The following is a 22,132-nucleotide window of genomic DNA, read 5'->3' as shown; positions in this document are numbered from 1 at the left end:
TTAAATTGGATTGAAAAAAGAAAGTTTTTTTTTTTTTTTTCTTTTCCTTTCCCATCTTCCACATAAGAATCATACATTGAAGATAGGACGGATGCTAATATGCCAATATGACTTGAAGAATATGTGGGCTTTAAATGAGGGGTGAAAAGCTTATATACACTTATAAAGAAATATTGCTAAAAATGGAGATAAAATACGACCAATTTTCAGAATATATAGACGAGAGAAAGGAGGGGTTAAGGATAATGAAAAAAAAAGAGAATAAGGCCAGATATGAATATATATATGTAGCCCTCCATTGGACATCAAATGAGTTTTGTTGTTGTTTTTGTGATGTCTTGTATCTGTAATTGTATCTTGATGTATCTTCTTTTCTCCTTGTTTGTATTCTTATTCTTTTTATCTGGAAAAAAAAGGAAAAATTTATTAATAAACTATAAAGTCCATCAAGTTCAACCCCTCCAAATGAAAACCCAGCATCCATACACACACCCATCCCTACTTTTAATTAAATTCTATATACCCATACCTATACTAACTATAGAGCTTAGTATCACAATAGCCTTTGATATTATGTCTGTCCAAAAAATCATCCAAGCCATTTTTAAAGTCATTAACAGAATCAGCCATCACAACATCACCCGGCAGTGCATTCCACAACCTCACTGTCCTGACTGTGAAGAACCCCCTACGTTGCTTCAAACGAAAGTTCTTTTCTTCTAGTCTAAAGGGGTGGCCTCTGGTACGGTGATCTACTTTATGGGTAAAAAGGTCCCCTGCCATTTGTCTATAATGTCCTCTAATGTACTTGTAAAGTGTAATCATGTCCCCTCGCAAGCGCCTTTTTTCCAGAGAAAACAACCCCAACCTTGACAGTCTACCCTCATAATTTAAGTCTTCCGTCCCTCTATCCAATTTAGTTGCACTTAGTCTCTGCACTCTCTCCAGCTCATTTATATCCCTCTTAAGGACTGGAGTCCAAAACTGCACTGCATACTCCAGATGAGGCCTCACCAGGGACCTATAAAGAGGCATAATTATGTTTTCATCCCTTGAGTTAATGCCCTTTTTTATGCAAGGCAGAACTTTATTTGCTTTAGTTGCCACAGAAAGACACTGCCCAGAATTAGACAACGTGTTATCTACAAAGACCCCTAGATCCTTCTCATTTAAGGAAACTCCCAACACACTGCCATTTAGTGTATAACTTGCATTTATATTATTTTTGCCAAAGTGCATAACCTGCATTTATCAACATTGAACCTCATTTTCCAGTTTGCTGCCCAGTTTCCCAGTTTAGACAAATCACTCTGCAAGTGGCAGCATCCTGCATGGAACCTATAGTTCTGCACAATTTAGTATCATCTGCAAAAATAGAAACAGTACTTTCAATGCCCACCTCCAGGTCATTAATAAACAAGTTGAAAAGCAAGGGACCTAGTACAGAGCCCTGCGGTACTCCACTAACAACACTGGTCCAATTAGAAAACGTTCCATTTACCACCACTCTTTGTAGTCTATCTTTTAGCCAGTTCTCAATCCAGGTACAAATACTATGTTCCAGGCCAACATTCCTTAATTTAACCAGTAACCTTTTGTGTGGCACTGTATCAAATGCTTTAGCTGCTTACCAGGCAGCTGTTATCTTGTGTTAGGGAGCTGCTATCTGGTTACCTTCCCATTGTTCTTTTGTTATGCTGCTGGGGGGGGGGGAGGGGGGTGATATCACTCTAGCTTGCAGTACAGCAGTAAAGAATGATTGAAGTTTATCACATGACTGGTGGGTGCTGGGAAAGTGAGAATATGTCTAGCCCCATGTCAGATTTCAAAATTGAATATAAAAAAATCTGTTTGATCTTTTGAAAAATGGATTTCAGTTCAGAATTCTGCTGGAGCAGCTCTATTAACTGATACTTGTTTTCCCATGACAGTATCCCTTTAACATTTAGGCTAATGGCATGGAAACAAGCATCTATGCGTTTTTATGCCAAAATTCTATCTGTGCGTACGTGCTGATGGGATGTCAGCATACAAACGTTTCCATTAAAGGGGGGGGGGAGGGGGAGAGATTTGCACATGACTGCTATCTGAGGAACTAATGTGAAGAGTCTTGCTAATGCTATTACATGTTACCTATCATTTTCAATTCATTCCAATGGGAAATCCTGCCTTGCCTGGTTTTATGAAATCTTACTCACCCTTTTCTGATTTCAGAATGATTTTCTATGGTCCCTATTCCTAACAATGGGGCATTCAGGTCACTCAATTTCCTGGAAGAACATATGTTGATATTTTGTTGTAGTATCCAGACTCACAGGCCAAGCAAAGGGTACGTTTGTGAATCTCTCAGAACGAAGAGCAAGTTATGACAAATGAAAATCTATGAAATCTTACTCACCGTTTCATGATTTCAGAATGATTTGCTATGGACCCTATCTCTAAATGATATGGTTATAATTATATAACTATTTGGTGGAGGTTCCATCATGCTGTTGGGCTGTGTGGCTAGTTCAGGAACTGGGGCCCTTATTAAAGTCGAGGGTTGGATGAATTCAACCCAATATCAACAAATTCTTCAGGATAATGTTCAAGCATCAGTTGAAGTTAAGCAGAGGTTGGATATTCCAACAAGACAATGACCCTAAACACACTTTGAAATCTACAAAGGCATTTATGCAGATTGAGAAGTACAATATTCTGGAATGGCCGTCACAGTCGCCCGACTTGAATATCATGTAAAATCTATGGGTTGATTTGAAGCAGGTTGTCCATGCTCAACAGCCATCAAATATAACTGAACTGGAGAGATTTTGTATGGACGAATGTACAAAAATACCCCCATCCAGAATCCAGACACTCATCAAAGGCTATAGGAGGCGTCTAGAGGCTGTTACATTTACAAAAGGAGGCTCAACCAAGTATTTATGTAATATCTCTGTTGTGGTGTCCAACACCTGTCTAATTTTGTTATTAAGCATATTGCATATTTTCTGTTAATCCAATTAACTTTATGTCACTACTAAAATACTACTGTTTCCATAAGACATGTTATATATTACAATGAAGTTGCTACTTTGAAAGCTCAGCCAATGATAAACAAAACTCCAAAGAATCAAGAGGGGTTCCCAAACTTTTTCATATGACTGTATATATCTCTAGAATAAAATATGAATTCCTGATGTCATAGACAATTTTGCACAGTACATTTTCTCTTACAATGGATTACGTTTCTACTGCTCCTTAATTTGGGCCGATTTCAGTTCTCCTCAGTACAGGTTCTAGGGATGGCTCTCATTTGATAGAAGAGTCCCTTTTTCCGGAAGGCTCGTCTCAGGATACCCAGGTTAAATGTATCAGTGGGGCTTGCAGGTCTGATTGCGAATTTCTGGAGCAGGGTTGTGAAGAAGAGGAAGATTTCCATACGAGCCAGCCCCTCTCCTGGACAGATTCTTTTTCCTATAAGATAAAATTATTATAATTATGCTTTATTGTTATAGCACAAAACATGTATGCAGTTCCAACCATTAGTCCCAGCCATAGTGAACTTTATAGTCTAAGTTCCCTATCACATTAACATAACACAGTGTAGACACATGGGGTATATTTTTCAAATAGTGAAGTTAGAGATCGCCACCAGGCCAGGACTGGCAATCTGTGGGTTCTGGCAAATGCCAAAGGGGCTGCTATAAGGCGCCACAGTCCTCTAGAGGAAAATTCCGTCACTCTCCATTCATTTCTATGGGATTTTGAATGGCGTATTTATCAAAGGATGAACTTTCACTTTCACCCATTGATACAGTAAATACCCTTTTAAAAATCCCATAGGAATTAATGGAGACTGGAGGAATTTTACTATAGAGGACTGTGGTGATTTCTACCTTCGCTCTTTCATATATATAACTCTTAGACTGTAAGTTCTACGGGGCAGGGACCTCCTTCCCACTATCAGGGGAATGTAATAAAAGTCGCAAAGAGCAAAACAATTCGTACCAATAAGACTAAAAATCCACATCTCGCAATGTAATATTGTTCCTTAAACTGTTATTACATTGCGAATTTTAATTGCGCATTGCGAATTTTAATTGCGCACTCATAAGAAGAGCTTGAAGGTGTCGTAATCTTTTGGAGCAAACATAACGACTTTTTCAGTAAGAAGTTTTATTACATTGACTGCGCATTGGCGCAAACTATAAAATTCGCAAACGGTCGGAAGTGGTCGCTTAACAGTTTCCGGGCTCGCGAAAGCTATATTAAATTCGCACAAAGCAAAATTTGTTCGCACAAAGGCATAACGTTTCGCATTGCGAATAGTTATTCCGTTAGTGATTTTTATTACATTCCCCCGTATATCTCTTAACACATAGCACTTAAACTCTTTGTTCTGCATATATTCATTGTTTCATTTGTCTTCTCAATGTATAATTAAGTTATACATACATATACACACACACATGCAATGTCATTAAAAGCCAATTTATTCTCCTGTATATTTTGGAAACAAAAGTACCAGAGGAAACTTACACTGATATACGGTAACGATCCATTGCTATTCTGTAATGAAGCAACTGTTAGGTACTTATAACCTTGTAATTCATCCATATTTTGAAACATGCTTTTTTCTCTCTCAAACATATACATATAATTACATATTGCAATATGTATGTTTATATGGTAGCATGTCCAATGTTATGTTTTTATTTACAAGCACTTTACCTGCTGAGAATGGTATGAATGCAGCCCGAGAACAGAACTGTCCTTTCTCATCAAGGAAATGTCCTGGATTGAATTCCTCCGGTGTTTTCCATAGGGCCGGGTCCCATAGTGCCGAGCCAAGAATAGGTATAACAGTTGTTCCCTATCCCAAAATTTTTATAAGTAAACAACATGACAGTCATGCAATATCACTAAACACCAGTTGTAAATGATCAAATACGCACTGTGTACAAAGATATGAGTCCACCAGACCAGTTTAACAGTAGCAGAAATATAGAGTTTATTTTTTAATCTAAGTGAAATGTACTCTTACCTTTGGGATATTGAATCCACGGAACACTGTGTCCTCTGTTAACATGTGAGGAAGGGCCATTGGTACAAGGTCCAAAAACCTCTGAATCTCATGAATAACTGCATTAGTGTAATGCATTTGGGCCCGGTCTGCCAATCCTGGCAATCGATCTGATCCAACGATTTTGTCTATCTCCATCTGCACCTTGGCTGAGAAAAGAAGACTCTCTCACTAGAATCATTTACTATATTGTTGCAAGCATCAAGCTCTTTTGTTTTCTTTACTCTCAAACAGTTTATTTGCCCCCAACATGCCATTCTAATTGTACTTGCTAAAGAAAATTAACATGATGAAACCTGTGCAGGATTTGTTATTATGGTTTTTAAAAATTGGCACTTGCATGCAATTACTGGCAGCTGGAGATCGGTGAGTATTGTACCCGATACTCCTGATATAGATGAGCAGTGGCTACCATTATTCTGTATCTTTATGTATTCCTAACACTGTGTTTATAAATAATAAGAGGTTTGAATCTCACCTTGAATGTGGGGATATTTTAACATGACCAGCAAGCCAAACTGAAGGGTGTTTGTGGTAGTCTCTGTCCCAGCTACATATAAATTCTGGATTGAATGTACTAAATTTTCTGTGCAGAATTCACTTTCGTTTAGGTCCTTTTCCTACGTAAGAAAACAGTGTTTCAAAAACAATATGAAAGATGTCTAATTTATCATCATTTGTTTTTTAAACCTGAAATAATTAATACTCTAAAAACATAAATATTTTTTTAATTAATTCCTTGCCACTCATTGTTTCTTCCCCATACTAGCAATTATGGTCTAATATTTATATGACTATGTTGTAATATATGACTACATTGTAGCACTCCCTTCCATTACTTATTATTGCCTATAATACTATGATTTTCTCTTGTCAACAACAATATATTGGAATATTTCAAATTACCTGAGCTGCCACAGTCAAAATTAAGGAGAATCTCCTTTTTTAGATGTTTCAAGTTGACCATCTAAACAACTGAGTTGAAAGAGTCTTTCCATCTCTACCTAAGTCCCACCCACTTATATCTCCCACCCACTTATGGTACCTGTTATCCAGAATGCTTGGGACCTTGGGTTTTCTGGATAAGAGATCTTTCTGTAATTTGCATCCCCATACCTAGTTTTTGCACCCTTAATTATATATTATTTGGGATCAAGTACAAGGTAGTGTTTTATTATTACTACAAAGAACAATGAAATGTGTTTTAACATTTTGAATTATTTAATTTATAATGGAGTCTATGGGAGGCAACCTTCCCATAATTCTGAGCTTTCAAGATAACAGGCTGGCAGATAACGGATCCTATACGGTCCACAGTGGTAGGGGAGCAGGAGGGGGCAAGTAGGGGTACAAGCAGGAGTGGTCAGGGGCAGCAGCAACCTGCCTTTGGTACAGGTACTTCTTGGCTTGGTTTTTTTTTGCATTTTCATATATATATATATATATATATATATATATATATATATATATATATATATATATATATATACACACACACACACACACGGGGGTATATATATATATATATATATATATATATATAATATACTGTATATATACTGTATATATTTGTTAAATCACCTCGTTAGACTTGATGAGAAAACAGTCAATTAAATCCCGTGGGGAATCTGAATCAAGTGTGTTCCAGTGAAAACGAATCTGCTCATGGAAAAATGATGTCAGCACTTCACTGTCTTGGAATATCTTCTGATGTGGGCCAGGAAGGTACCGCATAATTCTGGGAAATGCAGCATATGTCTGTAAAAATTACGATATGAATGACATAAATATTTTCCAGAGATTCTCTTTGGAAGAGAAGCACCTGTATCCTCATTGCTTCAGAATAGCCATGAGAGGCTACAAAAGGGATAATAAACATACCACTCCTAATGGGGATCTGATAAAACCAATCAAGCTGTTGGTGATGTTAAGGTATTTGAGGCACTGCTTGTCTTCATAATCCCAGCGTCTGCCAAACACCGTAAAGTTGATAATGTTGTTTACTGAACGCTCAAGGAGATCCAAAGGATCTAATAGTTCCCCTGATAAAAAGACAAAGTCATTCCAACAGCAGTTCTAGTGACATTACACAACTAAATCCCCCTAGCCTCCACACTAACTACTATATTCAGTGCTCCTCCTCCACTGTGACTGATAAGGAAGTCTCAAAACTTTTGGCTTCCTTTCATTTTACTACCTGCCCACTTGATCCTATTCCTCCTAAGGGTAAGGGCACACGAGAAGATTTGTGGAGATTTTATTGCCTGACAAATTGCCTCTTCTTCGGGCAACTAATCTCCCTGAAAAGCCTTTTCGCTGGCTAGAATCTAAATCGCCGGTGGGATGGCACTCGGAGTGCTTCGTTTTCCGAAGTTGCCCAAAGTTTCCTTGTGAGGCAACTTCGGGTGACTTAGGAAAACAAAGTCCTCCTAGTGCTATCCAGCTGGCGATTTAAGCTGGCCATAGATCTTTTCGTTATCGTGAGACCGCGATGATTTCTAAACGATCGTTAAAATGTACAATTTTCCATCAACTAAAAATAACATTTCAGCCGATATTGCCAGGAAAACTGAAGGTAGCTGCCTGCTTGGCCCCGCAAACATAGATAGATTGCACTGGGGCCGATAAATTTTTTTATAACCTGGCCGATCAATTTTCTGATAGATGTCAGACAAAAAATTTTAAGATGTACGATCGTTCAATTCCCACTAACTTCACGATAATTTGACGGATTTCGCTAAAATTGGTCATTCACCAAGAAAAATCTTTACGCCTATGGGGACCTTTAGATTCTATCCGGCGGGAAGGATTTTCGGGGAGATAAGTCGCCCGAAGAAGAGGCGATTAGTCGCCTGGTGACTGAATCTCCCCGTGTGTCTCTGTCCTAAACTGTTCCCAATGCCAAACTCTGGCTATTGAAAGCCATAACTCATCTATTTAATTTCTCCCACTTAACTAAAGCTCCCCATAGACGCAACGATTCTTCTTGCCGATTTTAGGGAAGTCCGACCAATCCTTCGAAATTATCGTGCAGTTAGTGGGATTCTAACGATCGTACATCTTACGATTTTTCGGCCGACATCTGTCAGGAAATTGATCGGCCAGGTCAAAAAATCTTTGTCGGCCCCAGTGCAATCTATCTATGTTTGCAGGGACAAGCAGGCAGCTCCCCTTTGTTTTCCTGGCAAATTGGTCTTTTTAGTTGAAGGTAAATTCGTACGATCGTTCTGAGAAGATCGTGGTCTCACGATGAGGATCTGATCTTTTAAAAATCTCAACATCTATGGCCAGCTTAAATCTTTCCCCTCCTGATTAAAACATTTATTTGTCACTCTCTGTCAGTCCCTTGGTACTGGCTTGCGCCCCGGCAAGAGATCGCGGCGTGTGTGCGCACCGGCGCGGTTGCGTCGAGTTGTGCGCGCGTGCGTGGACGGAGGTTCGCGGGCGCGTGCACGTCTTTGACGCGCACGTTTTGACGCGCGCGCACGTTTTTGACGCGCGCGCACGTTTTTGACGCATGCGCACGGTGCGTAAAAGGACGCCGAGGCCTGCAAGTCACTGCGAAGTGATCTTGCCTCTGACACTAAGCGTTTTGAATTCCACATTGCTGATCCACTGGTTTCCTGATTATTGGCCTGTTTTTGACTCTTCTCTTGGATTTCCCCTGGTACCGCTGATTCCGTTCCTGACCTACGCCTGGCTTTGACTACGTTTCCGCTTATCCCTGTTTGGCTACCTCGACTAGACTTTTTACAAGTGCCTACCCAACATCTATTACCGGCACCTCTGTTACTCTCCATCTGGGCTTATTCCTGTTTCCACCCAGGCTCTAAGTTCCAGTGAGAGGCATAGGGGAGGCTATTATTTCGTCGGACCCATTACGGAGCCTGATAGTATCACTTCGCCAATATGGAGTCTGGCGGTGATCAAGCCTCTCAGCCTTTTGATGCCCTCGTTCAGCAAATCACATCTCTTACTAAAGCAGTACGGGACCTGCAAGGAGGTTATCAACAGATCCAGATTCAACTTCATGATCTTACTCCTCCTGTTAATCCTCCTCCACCTCCGGTGTCCCAAGCTCCAACCCAACCTACCGCTTCCGCTCCTGTGTATTCCGAACCCAAGGTGGCGCTACCAGAAAAGTTTTCCGGAGATAGACAACTTTTTCGTGCATTCTTCCATGGTTGTCGACTAGTATTCTCCCTGAAACCACAGACCTATGCCTCCGAACAAGTCAAGGTTGGAGTAATTATTTCCTTACTGTCTGGGGAACCACAAGCTTGGGCACACCGTCTGATGGAGAGCCAAAGTCCACTCCTGAATGACTCTGATACTTTCTTCCAGGCCTTAGGTCAAATTTATGATGACCCCAGACGCGACGTTTCTGCTGAGGCCGCCATTCGTGTGTTACGCCAAGAAAGACGGCCGGTAGAGGACTATATTTCTGATTTTCGCAGATATGCAGCAGACACAGAGTGGAATGACAAGGCTTTGAGACATCAATTTCGTCTTGGACTCTCTGATGCCTTAAGAGATGAACTGTCTCGTGTCGCAATGCCCACCGATTTGGAAGGCCTTATTGATCTAGTAATCCAAATGGATCAACGCCTGAGAGAAAGACGTGCTGAAAGGTCTTCTTCCTGGCTTCTTCCCAAGGCTCCTCTGCTCCCTCGCCTTTCTGCCTCTTCTCATCTTGTGGAGTCGGGTGAACCTATGCAAATCGGTCTTCTAAGGTCTGCTATCTCTCCTGAAGAAAGACTTCGCAGACGCCAACTGAACCTCTGCCTGTATTGCGGGTTGTCTGGTCATTTTCTGAAGGACTGTCCCACTCGCCCTTCTGGTAAAGCTGGACTGTCTTTTTTATCTGTTAGTACTTCGCCCAGAGGATTCTCACCCTTAACTCTTTCCATTTCTCTACAGTGGCTCGAAAGAAGAGTTAAAGCATCGGCCATCGTTGACTCTGGGGCGTGTGACTGCTTCATTGATTCTGAGTTTGTTAAGACTTACGTTATCCCTATTCGTCTCAAACAAGAGCCCTTCTCTGTAAGGACAGCCGATGGTTCATCGCTCTCTTCCGGGCCTGTGACGCATGAGACGATCCCTTTGAAGGTTATGATAAACTCCTGCCATTCAGAGTCTATTGTTTTCAATGTGATTTTTTCTCCCCTTTTCCCTGTTATTTTTGGCTTACCTTGGTTAAAACGTCACAATCCTTCAATAAATTGGTGCACTGGTACCCTGCAATTCGACTCCAAAGTCAGTATTTCTCATTCAGTTACAGAAAATAAAGAGTTTTCCATGGCTCTGTGTCCCTCCTCTGACGATCGTTTAACAAAAATACCATACTTTTTACACGAATTTTTGGATGTCTTTGATGAGAAGGGAGCTGACAAACTTCCCCCTCACCGTGTTTACGATTGTCCTGTCGACCTTTTACCTGGAGCAGCCATTCCTTTTGGGCGAATTTACCCTCTTTCGGAACCTGAACTGTCTGTATTAAAGAACTATATCGACGATAATTTAAAGAAGGGTTTTATTCGTCCTTCTACTTCACCGGCTGGGGCAGGCATATTCTTTGTCGAAAAGAAGGACCACTCTTTACGACCATGTATTGATTATAGGCAATTGAATCATATAACTGTCAAGAATCGTTACCCTCTTCCTCTTATTCATGAACTTTTCCAGAGTCTTCGAGGGGCAAAAATATTTTCAAAACTTGACCTACGAGGTGCTTATAATTTGGTGAGGATCCGAGAGGGCGATGAATGGAAGACAGCTTTCAGATCCCGCTATGGACATTTTGAATATTTAGTCATGCCGTTTGGCCTATGCAACGCCCCCGCAACTTTTCAGCATTTCGTCAATGATATTTTTAGAGACATCCTCGATCAATTCGTTATCGTTTATTTGGATGACATACTTATCTTCTCCACATCCTATGAAGAACATGTTACACACATGAAGAGAGTTTTCAATAGGCTCCGTACTCATGGTCTCTTTGCTAAGCTAGAGAAATGCGAGTTTAATAAATCTTCCATCGAATTTTTGGGTTTCATCATTTCCGATCAAGGGATATGCATGGATAAGAAGAAGGTTTCTACAATTCTTGAATGGCCAGTTCCTGATAATCGTAAAGCTGTTCAGAGATTTGTTGGTTTCGCCAATTTCTACAGGAAGTTTATTAAAGACTTTTCCAAGATCATCGCCCCCATCACAGATTTGACCAGTTCTTCTAAACCCTTTGTCTGGACTCCTCAGGCTCAATCTGCATTTCAGAAACTTAAAGAGTTATTCGTCTCTGCACAGATTCTTAAACACCCAAATCCAACTTTGCCGTTTGTCCTTGAAGTTGATGCCTCTGAGGTTGCAGTCGGCGCCATTCTTTCACAAAGGTTTGGAGCCCAAGGTTCTCTTTTTCCTGTAGCTTTTTTTTCTAAAAAGCTCTCATATTCAGAAAAGAACTATGACGTTTCCGACAGGGAACTCCTTGCAATTAAAGCTGCATTTGAAGAATGGAGACATTTGTTGGAGGGGGCTTTACATCCTATTTTAATTTTTTCTGATCATAAGAATTTAGAATACCTACGTACAGCTAAACGTCTCAAGCCTCGACAGGCTAGGTGGGCTTTATTCTTCTCCCGTTTTAACTTCCATATTACCTATAGACCAGGAGCAAAGAATGGTAAAGCCGATGCTCTTTCCCGTATATTTTCTGAAGATGATAAAATTCCTGAACAGATCCATACCATTCTCCAACCTCAGAACTTCCTTTTATTACAGTCTGAACTTATGTCCAGAGTTAAAGAAGCTTCTTTTACCACTAATATCTCCCCAGATCTGGAACCAAAGGATGGTTTTCTTTTTTTCAAGAATAAAATTTTTGTCCCTGAGACACTTCGTGTGGATGTTCTTCAGTTTGTTCATAGTCATCCTCTGTCTGGACATTTAGGTACAAAAAAGACTATTAATTTAGCCAAAAGACTTTTTTTCTGGCCCAGGATGAGTAAGGACTGTAGGCTGTTTGTCAGTTCTTGTGAGACGTGTGCTCGTTTTAAATCTTCTCATTGTCGACCCATGGGGCTTCTTCATCCGTTACCAGTCCCTGACAGGTTTTGGGGTTCACTTTCAGTGGATTTTATTGTGGAATTACCTCCTTCTCAAGGCTTTAATACAATCTTTGTTGTGGTCGATCGTCTATCCAAGATGGCACACTTCATTCCCATGATTGGTACTCCTTCGGCTGCTTCTACTGCTGAGGTCTTTATTAAAGAGGTTATCAGACTACATGGGGTTCCGGATGAGATTGTTTCCGACAGAGGGGTACAATTTACGTCCAAGTTCTGGAAAGCACTCTGCCAGTCTCTGAAGATTAAACTTCTTTTTTCCACAGCCTTTCACCCTGAAACTAACGGACAAACAGAAAGAACGAATCAAACCCTTGAACAATATCTTCGTTGTTTCACTTCCTTCCTACAAGATGATTGGTATCAACTTCTCCCATTTGCCGAATTCTCTTACAATAACTCCGTGCACTCATCAACTAAGGAGACGCCTTTTTTCGCCAATTATGGTTTTCATCCTCAAGTTTTACCTAACCTTCCTAGAGAGGTGACATTGCCCGTACTTCAAGACCGACTTACATTTTTGTCCAGTAACCTTCAAAAGATCCGACAAGCTATGACTGTGTCACAAAGAAATTATAAATTTTTTGCCGACAAGAAGAGAAGAGGGAGTCCGGGTTTTAAAGTGGGGGAACAAGTGTGGTTATCCACCCAACATATTAAATTAGACTGTCCTTCCAAGAAGTTGGGGCAAAAATTTCTTGGTCCGTTCCCCATCATGCAACAAATCAATAATGTGGCTTTTAAGCTGAAGTTACCTGCATCTTTCAAGATCCACCCAGTATTTCATATATCTCTTCTCAAACCGGTTGTCAAGAACACGTTTCCTGGTCGTTCTTCTTCTCCTCCAATACCAGTAACCATTCAAGGAGTTGAAGAATTCGAAGTAGGTGCAATCTTGGATTCCAGGTATCACAGAGGTCAGTTACAATATCTAATACATTGGAAGGGTTATTCTCCTGAAGAGAGGTCTTGGGAACCAGCAAACAATGTTCATTCTCCTCGGTTTATTAAAATGTTTCACAAACGCTATCCTGCTAAGCCTGGGCCCGTCCAGAGGCCGCGCCTCGGGGGGGGGCAATGTCAGTCCCTTGGTACTGGCTTGCGCCCCGGCAAGAGATCGCGGCGTGTGTGCGCACCGGCGCGGTTGCGTCGAGTTGTGCGCGCGTGCGTGGACGGAGGTTCGCGGGCGCGTGCACGTCTTTGACGCGCACGTTTTGACGCGCGCGCACGTTTTTGACGCGCGCGCACGTTTTTGACGCATGCGCACGGTGCGTAAAAGGACGCCGAGGCCTGCAAGTCACTGCGAAGTGATCTTGCCTCTGACACTAAGCGTTTTGAATTCCACATTGCTGATCCACTGGTTTCCTGATTATTGGCCTGTTTTTGACTCTTCTCTTGGATTTCCCCTGGTACCGCTGATTCCGTTCCTGACCTACGCCTGGCTTTGACTACGTTTCCGCTTATCCCTGTTTGGCTACCTCGACTAGACTTTTTACAAGTGCCTACCCAACATCTATTACCGGCACCTCTGTTACTCTCCATCTGGGCTTATTCCTGTTTCCACCCAGGCTCTAAGTTCCAGTGAGAGGCATAGGGGAGGCTATTATTTCGTCGGACCCATTACGGAGCCTGATACTCTCATTCTGAAAAAGATCTTCTCTTGATCCCTTTTATCTTAGTAACCTCAAACCAATCTCTCTGCTCCCTTTCATCTCTAAACTATTTGAACATTTAGTTGACTACCAACTGACACTGTTCCTTTTAGACAATAATCTTTCCTATCTGACTAAAACATCTTTCTTCCTTGAAAACACCTCTTAAAACACATTTATTAGAGAAACTCACCCTCATTTAGTTTAGCAGAACTTCAGTGTGCTGCCAAATGTCATACCCTATATGCTATGCTTGGCCCCTGTGTAGCCAACATCGTTGTGCAAATTTTGATTACCTCCTGTCTGCTCTACAGCTTGTACTAGGTGCTGAACTTCCTCTTGTATTTTCTCTTCCATGGACCTCTTCCCCATGCCAAAATTTCTCAGTGTTGTCAGTACAAAGCGCCGCATCTGCTTCCAGCGTTCACCATTGACTCCAATGATGCCTTTAATGAGACAGAGTGTGCTGACAGAGGCAGAATTAAAACATCTTACAAATGCACTGAGCTTCATTGAAAAAAAAATTACTAATTACTAATACATATAAAATCTAGTATGAATACTATATCATTATTTCCTTGGAGAGACATGTAAAGACCTGCCCTGAACATGTCAAGGGATTACTTTTACTAAAAATAATAGCTGCTGAGACTTGTAATAGAGAACTTCATTCTGTATCTTAGGCAACATCTGCATTCCAAATGAATTGCCCTGGTGTTTCCCTATGTCATTTTTTGTCCACATAAAAATGTGATTAAAATCTAAATCTCTTTTTCATCTGTATTGTGGTTTCAAAAGGAAAAAATGAGGAGGATTATTTCTTGCCACTTTCTAACTAGCAAGAGTTTAGGCCTATAGACATAGTATCTTGGCTGGCGAGAAAATTAGTATGAAAAGTGTATATAGTTAGGCAACTAAAGCTGGCCATGCATAGGGAGATTTGCTCATCTGGCAATGTTGCCAATGGAGACATTGGGCTGACCTGATCGTTGGGCCCTAGAATCAATGTTGTCCTTGATCCAAAGGGATTTTCAGCCAGAAATCTATCATGGAAGCCAGTCGGAGGGTCTCATATACTGTTCAATTAGCTGCCGACTTAATCTGTGGGCAGTTTATATCTTTAAGAAGTGTTTAATTACGGTTACTAAAACTCAATCCCTAGATACATTTTCAAAGCACTCTGGCTAGGTGTTACGACTAGGGTTGCCACCCTCCCGGTATTTAACCGGCCTAGCCAAGGCCGGGGCCGGTATTACAAATTTACTGGCTATATAGCCTTAAAGGAGAATTAAACCCGTAGGTTGATGTGCAAGGATTTGCAAGACGCATGTTTTTTTCCTTACCGTCGTGCTGCGGCACTATCTCCAGCTGGCCCCAAGGGGGAGCGGGCCCTGGTGCTGTTGCACCTCCCCTGGTAGTTACGCCACTGACCCGGCCCTTTCACATCACAGCCCAACCCTTTTGTTCCAGCCACCACCACCACCGGTCGGTAGAAATTTGATCAAAAGGTGGCAACCCTAGTTATGACCCATCTGTTCTGCTCTTTAGTGCTCCCTTCCCTAGTGGCCAATTCAGGATACAGTGTTTTTAAGAACGGCTGGCACTCACCCTTGACCTAAGAATCTACTGTAGACTTCAAAGGGCAATGTTCTGCAGTGAGATTTGTCTCTGAGGGAAATCTGCGCAAATTTCATGAAAATACCTTTCCCTTTATTTATAATTAAAGAGGTTGTTCACATTTGATTTTTGAGTTATTTATTTTTCATTTCAACTCTCTACAGTTTGCAATTTCAGTCATCTGGTTGCTATAGTACAAACTACCCTAACAACCATGCATTGATTTGAACAAGAGGCTGGTATATGAATGTGAGAGGGTCTGAATATAAAGACGAGTAATAAAAAAAGCCTGCTTTATTAACTCTTACAAGCCTATATTATAACAATAAGAGATTAATTTTCTTTTTTTAAACTGTCATTTTGCTCTCTTGGTGTAAAGAATACAACTGTCCTGTGGTGCAACTATAGAGGAAGTGGACTCCCGCAGTCACAGGGGGTCCTGGATGCACAATCTGCTTTCTCTATAGTTGGTAAAAATACCCCCTTCCCAGCTATTCTCCTACCTACCGGGGAGAGGGGGGGTATGAGCAGATGGATAGTGGAAAAAGGATACTTTAGAAAAATAAATAGAAAAGGAAAGCAGTATAGAAATACATCTAAATATCAGAAAACATTTTTAAAGAAAAAATGCCAAGTCAACTGTTAAAGAATAAATATGAAGCAGAGTAGACCTTGTAACTGTACAAAATGTACATATATAGCACTGCACTTATGTGTGGGGTCTTGTGCTCCAAATCTCTTGGGCACCTAGAGATATTTATTCTGATTTATAATGCAACTTTGGTTAGAATTATATTTTTTTCACTGTGCAAAAACTTTTCGGGTGTAGGAACCCTCTTATACAGAGAACGTCAAATACTATATTCATGCCTTATATCACTCCAGGCACCAGGCAAGATGCTCAGAATATATTTTATATCACAGATGAAAGGTGTAAAGGAGAAGACTTATGTAACTTCATGGTTGAATTTAGGCTGGCACTAGAGAGAGTACTGTATATAAATTCAGGGGGGGTAATAGAATAAAAGGCACAAAGTTTCACCCAGTTCTAGTAACCCATAGCAACCAGATACGTGACAAGTAAATGTTTTTCTGATGTGTTGTTATGGGTTACTTAAAGGGCCAGTAACATCAAAAAATTAAAATGTTTTAAATTAATAAAAAAATAATGAAGTTTTGCCCTGTACTAGTAAAACTGCTGTGTTTGCTTCAGAAACACTACTATTGTTTATATAAATAAGCTGCTGAATAGCCATGGGGGCAGCCATTCAAAGCAGGAAAAGCTCAAGTTACACAGCATATAGCAGATAAGCTCTGTAGAACATAATGCTATCTGTTATCCACTAATTATCATGTGCCATGTAGCCTTTTTTCAATTTCCGCCATTGCTACTCAGCAGCTTGTTTATATGAACTATAGTAGTGTTTCAGTAGATCAGTTTTACCAGTGCAGGGCAACACTACATTATATTCTCATTACTTTAAAACACTTTCATTTTTTGGTGTTACTGTTCCTTTAACCCAGGTAGAAATGTATTGTCTTTTATCACGTTAACTGGCTGAAATTCAGTTCATGAAGAACAGTGAGATTTGAATATTTTGTAATAGTGATCTTACCATATCCCTTTGACAGTCTTTCTGTTACTGGCATGGATCCACGGGCACCAAACTGATGTGAATGAATAATCAAAGCATCTTTGAGTACTTCATAACCACAGAGTACAACTGCTGGTGTGGAACCCATCCATATAGTGAACACTGGACCATACTGTTTAGAAAGCTGATAGAAGAGAAATAAACAGATTTAGATTCAATGCTAGCTGAGGACAATGGGGGGAGGGGGGCAATACAGGAATAATGGGCCTATTCAAAAAAAATTACATTAATCAAGGATGACCATTTGTACCTAGTGATGGGAGAATAAATTCTCCAGTTATGGATTCTGCGTTTCATCACCACACGCGAATGTTTTAGCAAAACTTTTGCAAAAATTTGTTGCAACAAAAAAAAGTGTCGCGTGTAAAAACCGGTGCGCGCATAAATATTGCCGCATATGAAAATTGTTTGAACGTCCATGACTTTAATGCATTTGGCCAAAATAGTTCCACGTATAAAAGTTGTCACTCGCATCAAAATTGTCAAGAGTCAAAATTATTTTGACACCCGTTGACTTCAATACGCAGGGCCGCCATCAGGGGGGGGGACAGGGGGACAAGCGTACCGGGCCCCCATCCATAGCGCCGAGCCGTACGTCTTGCCTCTGCGTTGCCGAATGCGGAAGTGCCGAAAAGCCGATGCGCCGAAAAGACCCGAAGTCATGAAAACAGCTGAAGTCCTGAAGCAGCACAAAGCCCCGAAGTCACAAAAACAGCCGAAATTGAAGTCCTGAAGCGGTGCAAAGACCCGAAGTCACAAAAGGAGGCGAAGTTTAGTACTGAAGCCATGAGTTCAATTCTACTGAACACCAGTTTGTGTGTGTTTTTTTTAATCCCCTGGCCACCAATGTATTATTTTAATATTCTATAGGCCCCTGCCACCAATCTTTGTTTTTTAAAACATTTTTTTTTTGTGGCCCCTCTTCCGGCCTCCTCTTTCTTCAAATTTCCTGGGGCAGATGCATGCACGCGCATTTTAGTTAAAGTTCAGCTTTTCACTGTAATGCGCAGCCACGTGAAGAAAAAAGAAGCCAGAAGAGGATCGTTCTGTGGTGCTCACTGGAATAACCCAGCCCGGAGCAGTTTTCTGCTGACAGGAGCACCAGCTGGGGGTTTCAGATGCCTGAATTTGCACCGAGGGGTAAGTATAAAGTTAGGGCCATTTCCCGTGGGTGGGAGGAGGGAGGGGGTGTACGTGGGGTGGGGGTTAGGGTTTTTTTTGGTGAAGGGTTGAATTCTCCTTTAGGGTAAGGGCACACTGGGCAATTCAGGGAGATTTAGTCAGACTAATCGCCTCGACTTAGCGGCGACCGATCCCCCCTGGATGCCTTCCCTCACTCTGCGCTGGCTAAAATGAAAAATCGCCGGCGCTAATCGCACGTGGCGATACGTTTTCCGAAATCGCTCGAAGTTTCGAAACTTTTTCATTTAAGCCAGTGCAGAGTGAGGGAAGGCGTTCGGGGGGATTGGTCGCCGCTAAGTCGAGGCGATTAGTCGCCAGGCGACTAAATCTCCCCGAATCGCCCAGTGTGCCCTTACCCTTAAGAGAAGTCACAGCCTGAATAATCAGGTTGTGTTGGGCAAACAAATAAAGAATGTTTCCCAAACTGTGTATAGCCATTAATATGGTATCAATGATTATCAGTTCTGCTGCAGTCTCATTCTGTAAGGCCAGTGGTAATAGTGGTCATCTTCTCCTAACAATCTTTTGTTATGGGTACACTGGCAGGCATGATATTATCCTATCAGCAAGTAAAAGTGGTGGATTTAGGTGTGGAAATGCAAAATGTGCATTTGTGCACAAAAATCTAACGTGTGCACATTCTGATAGGGCAACAACACCTCTCAGCATGCACACAACAAGGGTCAGGCAGGAACAGATCACTCTGATATTTGCTTATGTAGATAATGAGATAAAATACTTCTTTGTGCTGTAGCAATATATACACATTTACTTGCTTTCGTGGAACTGAAACAGGACAAAGGTTACATTTCGAATCTGTAATTAAACAAAAAACATACACCTAACCAATGGATCAGTGTTGTTCAACTTCTGTGGTACCAAAGCCTGGAATTTTCGTGGCTACTTGGTAGCCCAGAAAAATTGGAAGCAAGTGTTGTCCACTCCCAATAATGGAAGCGAGTGTTAACCACTTCCAGTTTTTAAAGGGATTCTGTCATGATTTTTAGGCTATAGTTTCTATCTCTAAATTACACTGTTTACACTGCAAATAATTCACTCTACCATATAAAACAGACAGAGAGACTGAGTTGGCAGCTTATCAGTCCGTGCTTGGGGCCCTCCGACGGGCTTTCCCGATCTATATCATGCCTAGCACCATGTCAGATTTCAAAATTGAATATAAAAAAAATCAGTTTGCGCTTTGTATTTTAGTACAGAAGTCTGCTGGAGCAGCACTATTAACTTATGTCTTTTGAAAAAAAAAAAAAAAAAACATGTTTTCCCGTTACAGTATCCCTTTAAACCACATCCACTTGAAATCAAACTCCTGTTATCACCAGACCTTTTAAGACCATGTCCACATTAATGGTGGCAGCACACCAAAAAAAAACAGATGGTTCATGCTCACTGCAGGGATATCACGGATAGATAAAAAAAAATTAAGTGATATTAAGTCACTCTTTAATCCATATGCCGCCTCCTCCTCCCCTGTGGATTGAGCAGCAACCATCAGCACCCTATAATAAATTATTTCCAAATGCTAAGAAACCTCCAGAAGAAACCCCCATCAGGCTCACCTCCCACATGCAGAGTAGGGCAGACAGATTTTGTCGCACACACACGTAGTATAGGGCAGACAATGGCAATGTGGCTGCTCACAGTCTGAGCCTCAGGTGTGAACAATATAATCTCTTTACAGGAATGAACAATACAGATACGACCATTACAGGGACCAGTTAATCTCATTACTGATACCACTAATTCTTACCCAAGGTTAGTAGTTACACAGCCAGACTGGTGCTGAGACACTTGGGCCACCAGTTGGACAGCATTGCTCTGGATCATACTAATCAGGGGTTTGGAATCAACATTAAAAAGAAAATGCATAAAAGCCGTATTTAAGGCAGTCTGTACTATAACTCTCAACATGATGTCTCATAATGAGTACTGCTACGTGAGTTGTAGTTCAACAACTGCTCAAAGCATTAAGGCAAAATGCAACTTACTGTGAAAGCAGGTTTCATGTATTTTTAAAGATATTTAAATGCCAATAACATACGCAGTACTATGAGCACTGGGTGATGAAAGGGCACATAAATAAAAGTGCAATAACAAAAGCTGAGAGTTTATACCCGTTATTGTATAGGTGCTATGCTGAAGGACCCACGCCTGTTTCAAGGGTCAAACAATCCAATGGAGAAACTGTCAGCAGCACACTGAATGTCAGAAAAAATGTGAGGTTTATTGAACCCAAAACATACAGCAGAAAGGCAACATTTCGGGCCACCCGGGCCCTTTATCAAGCCTAGGCTTGATAGAGTCTTGATAAGGGTCCAGAAACGTTGCCGTTCTGCTGTATGTTTTGGGTTCAATAAACCTCACAATTTTTCAAACATTCAGTGTGCTGCTGACAGTTTCTTCAATAAATAAAAGTGCAAGTCAGGATGGCTGCCTTGGTGGCATGTTACCTGTGTATTGCATGGCATGTTACCTGTAGTGATGGGCAAATAAATTTGCCTGGCACAAATTTGCAGAGAATTTCCTTGTTTTGGGCGAATAAATTCGTGAATCTCCCTCAAAAATTTGCTGTTGTCAATTTCCGATTTTTTCATGAAAACTTTCTAATTGCTCGATTTTGTAGTGAAAACATTCAAATTGCTAGATTTTATAGTGAAAACGTTAGAATTGCTTGTTTCTTTCGTGAAAACTTTCGTATTGCGCGTTTTTTTCATGAAAACGTTTAAATTTCACGATTTTTCCGTGAACTTTCTGCTAATTTTGTGCAAAAATTTGTGAATTTTTGGTGAATCGAAATGGGAGAAATTCGTCCATCACTAGTTACCTGTGTATTGCATGGCATGTTATGTGTGTATTGCATTGTATGTTACCTGTGTATTGCATTGTATGTTACCTTTGTATTGCATGTTATGTTATCTGTGTATTGCAGGTTATGTTATCTGTGTATTGAATGTTACCTGTGTATTGCAGGTTATGTTATCTGTGTATTGCATGTTACCTGTGTATTGCATGTTATCAGGGCAGCCATCAGGGGGGGACAGGCGGGAGAGTTGTAGGGGGCCCGAGGGTAAGGGGGCCCGGCCATGCCACACTTACTTGATTAGCCGCCCCCCCCCATCTTTCTTAGAGCTGCTGACTTCGGGAAGGCATGGACTTTTAAGGGGCCCTGGCCACCAATTTTCTCATAATGTGGGGGGGGGGCCCTGGCCACAAATTTTTCTTTTCTCATGTGGGGTCCTAGCCACCAATATGGGGGGCCCAGGCCACAAATGTTTTTTTATGGGGGGCCCTGACCACCAGCCCAGGGGGCCTAGGAAATTTTGTCATATGGGGCCCTGCGATTTCTGATGGCGGTCCTGCATGTTATGTTACCTGTGTATTGTAGGGTATGTTACCAGTGTATTGCATGTTACCTGTGTATTGCATGTTACTGCATGTTACCTGTGTATTGCATGTTACTGCATGTTACCTGTGTATTGCATGTCATAGACTTATTGAGCAATAATATAGCAGGATCCATTAAAAGAACCTGTATTATGTTTCATGTAATTCTAGCCCATAGCTACTCGCTCAGTTTATAGAAAAGTCTCGTACCTTGCGATGTGATTCGTACAGCTTCGTGTTTCCCTGTAGTACATTGCCCAGCAGCGGCAGCGGGACGGGTCCTGGGGGCAGATCAAGTCGTTTCTTGTGTCTCCTCCAACTCATCAGAACAATAGATAAAAGGATTAAGAGACTGAGCAAAAGCGTAAGAACCTCCATGTCTGAAATAGATCAGCGAGTGATAAAATAAGGAAATAAGGTGCGAGTGTCTCTGTC

The 22,132-nt window shown here is 41.2% G+C and overlaps 1 protein-coding gene across 1 annotated transcript; it reads right to left on the bottom strand.

The window, feature by feature from the left end:
* Positions 1-22,107, bottom strand: cyp2c8.1.L (cytochrome P450, family 2, subfamily C, polypeptide 8, gene 1 L homeolog). The gene is made up of 10 exons (XM_041573412.1): positions 21,908-22,107; positions 17,075-17,237; positions 14,138-14,287; positions 6,947-7,107; positions 6,647-6,823; positions 5,544-5,685; positions 5,027-5,214; positions 4,714-4,855; positions 3,217-3,456; positions 1-403 (listed from the first exon to the last, which is right to left on the bottom strand). Exons 1-9 carry the CDS (start codon positions 22,073-22,075, stop codon positions 3,257-3,259), a joined length of 1,491 nt encoding a protein of 496 aa, XP_041429346.1. The 5' UTR covers positions 22,076-22,107; the 3' UTR covers positions 1-403; positions 3,217-3,256.
* Between the last annotated feature and the right edge of the window lie 25 nt (positions 22,108-22,132).

Source organism: Xenopus laevis, chromosome 8L (genome assembly GCF_017654675.1).
Source record: "Xenopus laevis strain J_2021 chromosome 8L, Xenopus_laevis_v10.1, whole genome shotgun sequence".
Lineage (NCBI taxonomy): Eukaryota > Metazoa > Chordata > Amphibia > Anura > Pipidae > Xenopus > Xenopus laevis.
Note: the sequence above shows the minus strand (reverse complement) of the source record. Positions and strands in the feature narration are given on the sequence as shown.